Raw genomic sequence first — 12,926 nt, forward strand, 5'->3', positions numbered from 1 at the left:
GGCCCTTCACTCTGGGTAGAAGGATTACACCACAGTCAGCTGATAACCGAGAACCCAGAGGAAGTAAAACAACTCCCCTGCTATTCTTGCTTCCAATTGGCCATCAAAGAAACAGGTCAGACAGGAAAGGACAGATGGAATGTACTAGAAATCAGAGCTGAGACAAGCACAGTAAAATGCCATCATTTTAACATGTAATTAATTTTTTTTTAATTATTGAGATAGTTTACATTCTTTTTTGCTACCAAGTGGTATCTGGTATGTGTCTCACACATGTAGGTGCACTTCAACTGGCCAGTGGTCACATGTGGCTTGTGGCTATCATACGGGATGGTGCGGGGCTAAGGGCTAAAATTGGGGTGCATGCATACTGCTGGAAAACACCCAGAGAAGTCCCCTAGCTCAGCTAGCGATGTAGGGGAGATGCTATTGGTTATTCTTCAGGACCTCCCACATCCCTGCTTCCTGGAGGAAATGACACTCAGGCTGTGGCAGCCCCACGGCATCGTGATCAGACTGAAAGAGGAACTCTTGGAGCGTGACCTATGATTGCTTACAAATGAGTTGCAGATTTAGTGTCACGTGTGTGTGTGTGTGTGTGTGTGTGTGTGTGTGTGTGGTAGAATACACATAATATTTACCACCTTTACCAGTTTGAGGAGTATGTGCAATTCAATTGTAGTAAACTCGTGTTGTCATGCAGCCGTCATCACCATCCATCTCCAGAACGTTTGTATCTTCTAAAACTGAAATTCTCTACCTGTTAAACAGTAACTCACTGTTTCTCCTCCCTTAAGCCCCTGGAAATCCCTATTCTACTTTCTGTCTCTAAGAATTTGACTATTCTGGGTCCCTGAGAGAAGCCAAATCATACAGAATCTCTCTCTCTCTTTTTTTTTTTTTGGTGCATGTCTGTCTTCTTTCACTTAGCATAATGCCTTCAGAGTGTATCTTGTTGGAGCATGTGTCAGAATTTCCTTTTTAAGACTGAATAGTTGTATGATTAGACCACATTCTGCTTCTCCATCCATCTGTGGACAAATACTTGAATTGCTTCCACTCTTTGGTGGTTGTGAACAGTGCTGCCATGAACATGGGTGAACAAATATCTCCTCAGCACCTTGCTTTCAACTGTTTGGGCCATATACCTAGGAGTGGAATTGCTGGGTCACATGGTAATCCTAGTTTGATTTTTTTTTTTTTTTTTTTGCCTAGACATTGTTTGCAATATGGCACATGCACTTGCTGGAGAGACATACAGAAAGTGAGAAATCACTCCCAGGAGTGGCCATGCTGCAATCCCCTCTCCTCCATTCTTCTCTCAGGATTTTGGGCACTCACACACATGCATACACACCTGGCATGAGTTTTAAGTGTGGGATCTGGGACTCGAATAGCAGTCAACTATGTGGGAATCCAATGACATAACCAAATTGCTGGTCCCTCTAGTTTTAATGTGTTTAAGGACCCACTATACTGTTATTGTCATTTTAAACATAAGTGTTTTCCAGGGCCAACCTGTAGCTCAGAAGTTAAGGGTGCTGTATCCCACGATGCTGACCACAGTTCAAATTCTGGCCCCAGTGGCTTGAAAAACATGCCAGGCATGTGTATGTTCATGCCTCAGATCCAAACAGGGTGGAGAAATGGAAGAAAAAGGTTTGTGGTATGACCACACCCCATCAGAAGGTGCTTTCTCTAGATATTTTTTACTCTCTCTCTGGCAAGCCCATGTGCCTTCTGGCACTTACAATAAAAAGTAAAAAAAAAAAAAAAAAAAAAAATTGTGGGGCCATGTCTGTGACCTAGTGGCTAAGGGAGCCAGATCCCACATGGCTGACCCAGAAGTATGAGAAACACACCAGTTGTATGTGCACAAGTGCCCAAAATCCTCAAAGGAAGGAGATAAAAGGAGAGGGGACTGTGGTGTGACCACTCCCTCTGGCAGTGGGCAGGGGGAGTACTTTCTCCTCTCCCTCTGTCTGTGTCTCTCTGGCAAGTGCACACGCCCTCTAGCAGAATAATAATAATAATAATGTTTTCCAGCCAAAAAGTTTCATATAAGATCTTTGTAAGTCAAGAAAAAGAAATGGGAAACTTGAATAGCTGTCTTCTTTTCTCCCACAGTTTTTGGGCCACCCTCATCACAGCATACTTCTGCTCTTCCCACTCTCTGATGAGAATGAAGTTTTCGACAAACTCAGTGTCATTACAGAAGACTCAGAGAGCAACAAACGGAATTCTGGTGACAGCAGTGGCCTCAGGCCCCTATCTGGGCAGGGACCCCACAAGCTTGTCTCTGCAATGGACATACACTCAGCTGACCACAGCGACCCCCTGCTGCTGACATCCGCCTAGGGGTGATCAGAGTGACAAGCAAACCGCAAGCCTGGGCACGCAGATGCTGGCCTCATCCAAACATCCCAAAGCTCGGTTACAGAGGCTCACTTGGCAAAAATACTCCATATTCATAACTCCCCACTTTTTAAAGGCTTTAATGATTTAAAGGGAAAAAGAGAAGGTGGCTGCTCAGAGTATAATTTGCAGCCTCTTATGCTCACTAAAATAAGGACCACATTTTAATTTTGAGAAACAGAGGTATTTAAAATGTGGAATAAAAATGGAACTCCTGTCAGATCTCACCAAATTGCCAATAGATGGATCTGAAAAATAACCTCAGCTCTAAAGTGGGCAGGCATTTTGCATTCTCAGGGATACTTTGTCTGGATTTCTCTTGCTACCTTAAATGTTTTATATATTCCTGGTGCTCTATTAAAGTTTGTTCTCTATTTAATCTGTAGGCATTCATGGTGCTGCATTCGGGGAATCATCAGCTATCGAATGAGCCTCTGGTTTGCCGTGTTTAATGTGCATTCAACAGACCTTCCTTAGTCCTGCGGTCAGCCAGGCATCATGCTGGGTACATGGTCCTAACATCATCTGGGTCCTCAGCCTCACAGGTCTTAGGGGACAGAAGATGAAGCCCAGGAGTTACTCAAGGTTGTCCTAAAGGAGGCCTCCCCATAAATCTGAAATCCCAGAGATCCTAAAGAGCTACTCTGTCTGTGTCAGGGTGAAGTAGTAATAAATGAGTCCCTACCCTATCCCTTGGTTTCCAAGGGTTGCTATATTAAGTTACCACCATCTTGCTGGCTTAGAAGTCTGAAATCAGGAGGTCAGAAGGTGGCATAGTGGTTAAGGCACTGGATCCTACATGCCCAACCATGGTTCAAATCCTATACCCAGAGGCTTGACAGTCACTCTAGGCACGTGTATGTGCATGCCCACAATCCTGAGAGGAGAATGGATTGTGGCATGGTCATCCCTCCTGGGGGGTGATTTCTCACTTTCTCTCTCTCTCTGTCTGGCAAGCACACACAGCCTATAGCAAAAATCTTTCTTGAAAAAAAAAAGTCTGAAATCAATATAACTGTGGGCCAAAATCAAGGTATTAGAAAGGACTCTGGAGGCTCTCAGGAAAATCCATTTCTTGCCTCTTCCTAACATTAGGATTTCTTGGCTTCTTTCTTCTTATTGTTTCTATAGAAATCTATCAAAAGATTTCTGCCCCCAAATTCACATCAATTGTTCTTCTCTGTCCATGTGCAATATTCCCCTGCTTTTCTTTCTTTCTTTTTCTTTTTTTTAATGCCAAATAGCATATACACACATGAGAGAAACACCTTTCAATGGGACTGGTCATGCCTCAATCATTTTTCCTCTGATTTTCCATCCTCTCGGGATCCTGGACACCCAGTGCATTCCCGGCATGAAGCCAATGGTCTGGGACTCAAACCCTGCTGGGCCTTTGGGATCTGGCTTCCTCTGTACAGCACCTAGCTGCTGTGTTTTGGGGCTAGCTCCTTCTGCTTCTCTCTTTTCAGGCCATTCATGGTTGTACATGAGATAAAGTCATCTCAAAATTCTCAGTCACATCTGCACAGACCCTTTCTCCACATAAGGTCACACTCACGGATACCAGAACCTGACATCCTAGGAAGTCCTTACTGAGGCCACTACACACACCCACCAGGGGATCCAAAGAAACATTTAGTTTTGGCTTCTCAGTGAAGAGGCAAAATCTCTGCTGTGTCACCTCAACTGGTCCTCACTCAGTCTGCAGCCCTAACATACTGTCTAGGTGGTCAGACGAAGCCCCAGGTTAGCTGTTAGAGAGCACAAATCCCGGAAGGAAAGCACCATGAGCAGGAGCTAACAGAAACAACTAAACCAGGCCCACTGGGACTCAAGGCACTGACACACACTGTCAGAAACACCAGTGTGTTCAGCATATTTCACAGTGGGTGAGAAGGCACCGATCATGTGAGGAAGGCACAAGCCAGAATCATCCAGCTCTGCTATGGTACCAGAGACCCCCAATCTCAGTGCCTTTTATGACCAAGACTTGTTTCTCGTTCATGTTACATGGGGTTGGGAGTCCACCATGGGTCTGCTCTGATCTCAGTGACCTCACTCCAGGGACCACACTGAAAAACATGCCAACGGGAAAATAAGTATCAGTCTCTGTGATGGTTCCTAGAGCTAGCACCGCCCTTATCTCCCTGCGGCCGCCATCATGATTATCTACCGGCACCTCATCAGCCGCAATGAGATGTTCTCCATCTCATTTATAAGATTCGGGAGATCGCGGTCTGGCTGTGCCTGGAGGTGGAGGGGAAGATGGTCGGTAGGACAGAGGGTAACATTGATGACTCGCTTATTGGTGGAAATGTCCTGACTGAAGGCCCTGAGGGCAAAGGAAAGCACAGTAGTTGTTCGTGTTGACATTGTCATGAACGTCACTTGCAGGAAGCCAACTACACAAAAGAAGCCTACAAGAATGACATCAAAGATTATACGAAATCAATCAAGGGCAAACTTGAAGAGCAGAGGCCAGAAAGAGTAAAACCTTTTATGACTGGGACTATAGAACAAATCAAGCATATTCTTAATAATTCAATAATTCGATAATTCAGTTCTTAATAATTTCAAAAGCTACCAGTTCTTTATTGGTGAAAACATGAATCCAGATGGCATGGTTGCTCTGCGGGACTACCATGAGGATGGTGTGACCCCGTATAAGATTTTCTTTAAGGATAGTTTAGAAATGGGAACATGTTAACAAATGTGGCAGTTACCTTGGGTCTGTCACCTGTCATCACTGACTGCTGCTTGTCATCCCCAAAACACCAGGACTAAAGACAAATGGGAATGACATCATCTAGAGCGCTTCGTTTATTCTGACTGATCTATTTCTAACAGGCATTGTTTTTAAGAGAAAAATATGTCATGTAGGTTGTCTAAAAATAAAATGCATTTAGACTCATTTGACAGAATGCCCGTGAGTTTAACACATTTAAACTAAATCCATCATGTAGTGTTCCTGAAGAAGCTGGAGCCTGGTTATAAACCTCTACTAGAAAGCATACGACTGTCTTCAGATAACTTCTACAGTGCAAACTACTTCTGGGACTGGAATATTAAAAACAAACAGAAAGAATCAAAAGTTTTAATTCTGGGGAACCAGCAGTTAGCGTAATGGCTATGTCGCTGGACTCCCACGTAATCAACCGCGGTTCGCGTCCTGGACCCGGTGGCTTAAAACTCACGCCGGGCGCGTGTGCATGCGTGCCCAAGATCCCGAGAGGAGAATGGAGGAGAAGGGATTGTGGCATGACCATCCCCCCTGGGGGGTGATTTCTCACTTTCTGTCTCTATGTCTCTCTCTCTGTCTGTCTGGCGAGTGCACGCACCCTATAGAGAAAACCTCTCCAAAAAAAAAAAATTTTAATTCTGAGTTGCAGTAAATAGAAAGAGCAGGCTTATAGCCATGCCAACATTAGAAGATGAGCCTTTTCATCACCTGCAGTGGAAGTAGTTAACTCTGGAAGAGGTTACCAAAAGAATTTTTTAAAAACTAAATTTTTAAAAAATTCCAATCTACTACATTCGAAGGAATGACTGAACAGTTTGGTGGAGGGACTGAATACCCCTAGTCATAAAAAAACTGATAAAGTTTTAAAAGTCAGAAGACAGCCTTTTTTTTTTTTTTTTTTTTTTGAGAGAGAGAGAGATATTTTGCTACAGGGCACATGCATTTGCCAAAGAGAGAGAAAAACAGAGAGACAGACAGCAAGAAACCCCCTAGGGGAGGGATGGACAAGCTGGAATCCCTTCTTCATTCTTCTCTTGGGATTCTTGGCACGCATGCACACACACGTGCCCAGTATGTTTCAAGCTACCAGGTCTGAGATTTGAACTGCAGTTCACCATGTAGGAGTCCAGTGCCTTAACCACTACGCCACCTGCTGGTCCCCAGAAGACAGTGTTAACAGGAGATTAGAAACAGCAGAAGAGAGAATAGGTGAGCCAGGCAGAAAGGGGAATGTATTACTCAGGGATCTCCAGAGAACCAATCAATAGGATCTGTATATATGCAAAGGGACTTCAGAAAGTTCATGAGCAAATCGAATTGAAGTACAAGTTTATTTTAGTGTTAAAAAAATTGAAATGCATGCATACTTTTTTCATAATACACAATTTCTGTGAAGTTTTTGAAGACCCCTCATGTATGTGTGTGTATGTGTGTGTACACCGATTCAGTGTGTTTATTTTTAGAAATTGGTTCATACTGAGACCAGCAGATGGCATAATGGTTACATAGCTGGACTCCCATATGGCTGACTATGGTTTGAGTCTCAGTCCCAGTGGCTTGAAACTCACACCAGGTACATGTGCATGTGTGCCCAAAATCCCCAGAGGAGAATGGAGAAGAAAGGATTACAATTTGGCCATTGACCTAGGAGATGATTTCTCGCTTTCTATCTCTCTGTCTCTCTCTCTGGTGAGCACATGCATCCTATAGCAAAAATCTCCTTAAAAAAATAAATAAAAAGAAGTTGGTTCATACAGTTGTGAAGAGTAGTAAGTCCAAAATCTTCAGAATAAACCAAAATGCTAGAAAACTAGAGAAGAGGTAATGTTTCACCTTGAGTCCAAAGACAGTCCAGAGGCAGAATGAACTCTTCAAGTGCCCTCGGTCTTCTTTCTCATAAATCGTCAACAGGATGAGACCTACTCAGATTATGGAATATAATCTACTTTAAAACCCACTGACTTAAATTTTAACCTCATGTTTAAAAAACATGACCTTCACAGCAACATCAAGACTAATATTTGGGCTGGTGGTTAAAAGATCCAGATTCCATGGCCAACCATGGATCCCACCCTGGCCCTGGTGGATTGAAAAATACCCTGGGTGCATTGGCATGTATGCCCAAAATCCTGACAGGATAGAGTAGAGAAGAAGAAATTGTGGCATATCCATGCCCCATGGGGGGGGGGGTAGTTTCTCTCTCTCTCTCTCTCTCTCTCTCTCTCTCCCCCTCTTCTTCTCCCTCTCCTTTTCTCTCAGTGAGCATATATGCCCTGGGGGTGGGGGGAGGCACTAGTATTTGACCATATATCAGTGATTAACACACAAAATTAATCATAGGGAGAGTAGCTTTGTCACTGAGTTTTTAACATTTTTTTAATGTTTGCTGCACATATGACAAGTACCATTAATTTTTTTAAATTATATCCTGAGGTCTTGTTAAACTTACTGAGTAGTTTTTTCATAGAATCCTTAGCGTTTAATATGTATGCAATTAGGTTGTCAAAATAAAGATTATTTTACTTTTTACAAACAAAAACTTTATTCACTTCATTCAAAAAACATTGACAAAATAAGTTTCAGTTGCAATTTCACACATACCAAAAATAAAAGTGATATTTATAACAATGGTTCACAAATTAATGAAAAATTACAATTTCGCAAAAGACTGTGAACATTTTAGACAATAATCAGAACTTTCTTTTAGGCAAAGTGTTCTTTGGATGACAGATAAGTTAATAAATACACACTATTTGCAAACGATACAATATACAATACAATACAATATTTTGAACAATACTAACAAAAAGGTTTGATTTGTCTTTTCTCTTGTAAACAAGTTTGTCATTTATAATCTTTTTTCTTGTGTGTGTGTGTCTTACCCATCATCCACCCCACTCTCTACCAATCACTTCCTTCTTTACTGTCACTAGCATCCACGCTGATCCTCTCCACCAACACGTCTTCAGATCACTCAACCTCTGCCATAAAAGTGCAGACGTTCAGTACAAACTGACTGGGGATATATAATGAGTATCTTTTAAAGCATGGTTCACTTCACTTCACTCAACATTAAATCTTTTTTTTTTTTTTTTGAGAGGTTTTTGCTATAGGGCATGTGTGCTTGCCAGAAAGACAGAGAGAGACAGAGAGACAGAAAGCAAGAAATCACCCCCCGGGGGGATGGCCACGCTGCAATCCCTTCTCCTCCATTCTCTTCTCGGGATCTTGGGCATGCACGCACACACGCCCGGCGTGAGTTTAAGCCGCCCGGTCCAGGACTCCCACCGCAGTCAACTACGTGGGAGTCCAGCGACATAGCCATTATGCTAACTGCTGGTCCCTCAACATTAAATCTTCTATAGTTATCCATTTAGAGTTGAACCATAGGATTTCATTATTTTGTATAGCTGTGTAACATTCCATAGTAAATGTGCCACAATTTTTCAACCCAGTCATCAGTTTGGGACATCTAGGTTGGTTCCATGTTTTAGCAATTATAAATACTGCTACAATAAACATGGATGTGCAGATGTCTTCTTGATTGAGTGTTTTCTTTTATTATTATTTTTTCGTTTGTTTTGGGTTTTTGGGCTTTTGGCTTTTTTTTTTGGAGAGATTTTTGCTATCGGGCACAGGCACTCGCCAGAGAGTCAGAAAGCGAGAAATATGCCCCCAGGAGGATGGCAATGCTGCAATGCCTTCTCCATTCGCCTATCGGGATGTTGGACACGAACGTACATGTATCCGACGTGAGTTTAAGCCACCAAGTCGGGGACTCTAGTCTCGGACTCTAGTCGCAGTTGACTACATGAGAGTCCAGGGACATAGCCATTACTCCAACTGCTGGTCCTGATTTAGTGTTTTCTTATCCTTTGGGTAAATACCAAGAAGTGGGATTGCTGGCTCATATGGAAGTTCTATTTGTAGGTTTCTGAGAATCTCCATATTGTTTTCCACAGAGGTTAGACTAATCTACATTCCCACCAAAAGTAGTAGAGAGTTTTCTATTTTACTTTTTTTTTTTAAGTGATTTTCCAGGGTGCAGTATAGAGAAGTAAAATTATGGAAAACATGACCAATTGAGGTACAAGGTATAGTGAGATGATCTATTACATGTTTTTTGTTTTGCTTTGGTTTTTTGGTTTTTGTTTTTTTCCTAGATGTTTTGCCAAAAGGCCTGTGCACTCCCTGGAGAGAGACACAGAGAGAAGGAAAGTGAGAAATCACCTCCCAGGTGAGACGGCCATCCCTTTCTCCTCCATCCTCCTCTTGACATTTTGGACACACACACACACACACACACACACACACATGCACCCAGTATGATTTTCGGGCCACTGGGTCCACTACTCAAATTGCAGAGTTGCCCATGTGGGATCCAGCACCTTAACCACCATAGCTCCTGCTGGCCTGATCTATTACATGCTTAATCAGAGTCTCAGAAGAAAAGGTAAGAAATAAGGAATATTTAAATACTTGAAAAGATAATGTCTGGTAAAAGACACAGGTCTACAAATTTCAGAAATCTCAACAAACTTCAGTCAGGATAAATGGGAAGAAATCACATCATTGTGAAACTAGAGGACACCCTAAACAGAAGACAGACTACCTTTAAAGGAAAACCAATTAACTCACAGATGATTTCTTAGCACGACTAGAAGCCAAAAAGTGATGAAATACCTTCCATGTGCACCAAACATTTCATCAACTTAGAATTGGTGCCCTATAAAAAATATCTTCGAGGAAAAGGGATAATATAAAACACTCAAACAAAAGCTGAGTGTGACATCAAAAGATACAGATCTAAAGAATTATTTCAGGAGAAGGAAACTGATCCCAGATGGACGTTGTGATATTAAGAAGAAACATAGGAAAGAAATTGGTAAACACGCTGGACAACCCAAACAAGCAGGGACGGTATACAATAGAGCGCTACTGTATAACGTGGTGACGACAGCTGAGAGCAATGCATTATATTCCTGCAGCCACTAAGAAAATAGACATGAAATGTTCTTGGGACCAGCAGTTAGCGTAATGGCTATGTTGCTGGACTCCCATGTAGTCCACCGCGGTTCAAGTCCCGGACCCGGTGGCTTAAAACTGATGGTGGGCGCGTGGGCGTACATCCCGAGAGGATGGAGAAGGGATTGCGACGTGGCTATCCCCCCTAGGGGGTGATTTCTCGCTTTCTGTCTCTTTGTCTCTCTCTGTCTTTCTGGAGAGCGCACACGCCCTATAGCAAAACCTCTTTTAAAAAATGTTCTTACCACAAACCATGACAAGTGTGTGAGGTAATACATGCTACTTAGCTCTAGTTAGGCATTCCACAATGAATACTTATATTAAGACCTCATGAAAGACTCCCTTGACTACATAAAATTTTAATGTGTCAACTAAAAATTAAAGTCAGTGGAAAAAGAAAAATTACTCAGTTATGAGATTACTCTGATAAGAAAAAAAAGTCCTTAAAAAAAGAGGCAGAACAATCAAGGGACATAAAGTAATATAATAAAATTAATTCAGAAGTAAACAGACAAAATGATCCAGCAAGAGACAAGATTGTCAGACTATATTTTTTTAAATGATAGTAAATGATTTAGCTGGTTTCAAAAACCCACTGAAAACATAAGAGTATAGGAAAATTGGAGTAAAAAACAGGGCTACAGAGGGGCCGGCATATGGCTGGACTCCCATGGGGCCAACCATGGTTCAAGCCCAGACCTGGTGGCTTGCTTTTGTCACTTTCCCTCTCTTTCTAGCTCTGTCTCTCTCTGGTGAGCACACATGTGCCCTATAGCAAACTTAAAAATGATAATGATAACAATGATGAAATAAATATATATATATTTAAAACACGGCTAAAGATATATTAGAAAAAAATCTAACCAAGAAAGCTGATTTTGCATGTTAATGCCATACAAAATATACATCAAGGCACAAAGTATTGAGAGTTAAAGAGGACCACTGTATAACCATTAAAAGTTTCAGTTTGCCAGGAAGTTTGAAAAAGTTCTAAATGTAGGCCAACAGGTGGTTTAGTGGTAAGGTGGTGGATTCTGACGTGGTCTACTGTAGTTCAAGTCTCCGATTCAGAGACTTAAGAATCTCACCAAGGGACCAGCAATTAGCATAATGGCTATGTCGCTGGACTCCCACGTAGTCGACCGGGGTTCAAGTCCCGGACCTGGTGGCTTAAACTCATGCTGGGAGCGTGTGCGTGCATGCCCAAGATCCCAAGAGGAGAATGGAGGAGAAGGGATTGCGGTGTGGCCATCCCCCCTGGGGGGTGATTTCTCGCTTTCTGTCTCTGTCTCTCTCTGTCTGGCGAGCACATGCACCCTATAGCAAAAAAAACCTCTCCAAAAAAAGAGAAAAAAAAAGAATCTCACCAAGTACATATGCATGCATGCCCAAAATTCCAACCGGACAAGGGAGAAGGAATTGTGCCATAGCCGTTGCCCTGGTGGAGGGGGTGGGGGGTGGGGGAGGTTGGATCTCTCACTTTCCTTCTCTCTATGTCTCTCTCGGACAAGAGCATGCACCCTATGACAAAAAATAAATTAATTAAAATTTTTAAAAAATTGTAAGTTCCAAGTGTATATGCACTTAAGAATATAATTTCAAAATCAAAATTTTTATAACTTATAACTAATGGCATCTAAAATTCAATTGTCGGAGCCATAGGAGAACTATTGAATTTTAGATACCATAAGTTATAAGTTATAAAAATAAAGGAAAATGTTGTCACATATACCTCACTACCAATTGTAAGACGCATCCAAATGTTAGAGAAATTAAGAGGTGTGTGTGTTTAGAGAGAGAGAGTGAAAACAAATATGCCAAGTTTTAATTGTGATTCTACATAAAACATTAAGGATATATGAGCATTCGACTTTCCTCTTCTTTCTTTCTTTTTTTTTTTCTTTTTTTTTTTTTTTGGTTACAGTTTTTGTCATAGACATGTGAGCTCACCAGAGAAAAACAGAGACAGGGAAAGTGAGAAATCACCTCCCAAAGGGGATGTCCATGCCATTATCTGTTTTCCTCCGTTCTCTCCGTGGAATTTTGGATATGCACACACAAGCACCCGGCATGATATTTCAAGCCACCAGGACCTGGACTTGAATCACTGTAAGCCATGTGGGAGTCCAGCACCTTAACACCACACCATCTGCTAGCCCAGCTCAACTCTTCGAAAGATTTTAAATGTTTTAAATAAAAGTTGGAGAAATTTGTAATGGATATACAAATGCTTTCAAATAGTCATCATTACATGTATCCAATTCCTGTATTGTTCAAAATATACAGTATTTTGTTGGCGTTGGCAGGTGGCGTGGTGATTAAGGGTGCTGGACTCCCACACAGTCTACCAGGTTTGAGTCCTGGACCTGGTGGCTTACTTTCTCACTTTCCCTCTCCCACCCCCACCTCCACTCTGGTCAAATTAAAATAATAAATGAATAAAGTTAAGTAATTCTTTCTAAAAATCATATAAAAATATATAGTATTTTATCAAAATTGTCAAGGGTCTTTGTCTCAAGGGGAAAAAAAATCTGTTCAAGTATTTCACATTTATTTTGCTACTTACCCTTATAAATTGTTTTGTCCCAGTACCCTTCTATCTGGAGGTAACATTTCCTCTCCAGTCCGACAAGGAGGGTGTTCCTGGGGGACATCATGAGGGGATGGTACACACTGAAAGGGGTCTCCAAACAGCAGAGGCACGCTGAGCACTGTGCCCTAGTACACAGTCTACGTTAGCTGAGGA

The 12,926-nt window shown here is 41.9% G+C and overlaps 1 protein-coding gene across 9 annotated transcripts in view; it reads left to right on the forward strand.

The window, feature by feature from the left end:
- Window positions 1–12,926, forward strand: part of IFNAR2 (interferon alpha and beta receptor subunit 2) — a 92,759-nt gene that overhangs the window by 78,399 nt on the left and 1,434 nt on the right. For 5 of the 9 annotated variants that reach the window (XM_027773966.1, XM_027773967.1, XM_027773972.1 and 2 more), the window contains one exon: window positions 2,128–3,104. The exons of 1 other annotated variant lie outside the window; for it this stretch is intronic. In XM_027773966.1, coding sequence (XP_027629767.1) covers window positions 2,128–2,358 — 231 coding nt within the window. In that variant the 3' untranslated portion in view covers window positions 2,359–3,104. Of the gene's footprint in view, window positions 1–2,127; window positions 3,105–12,926 lie in introns of those variants that run through there. 3 more of the 9 variants (XR_003550297.1, XR_003550298.1, XM_027773973.1) reach the window with 1 other exon arrangement.

The sequence above is a fragment of the Tupaia chinensis genome, unplaced genomic scaffold (assembly GCF_000334495.1).
Source record: "Tupaia chinensis unplaced genomic scaffold, TupChi_1.0 Scaffold000392_1, whole genome shotgun sequence".
Lineage (NCBI taxonomy): Eukaryota > Metazoa > Chordata > Mammalia > Scandentia > Tupaiidae > Tupaia > Tupaia belangeri.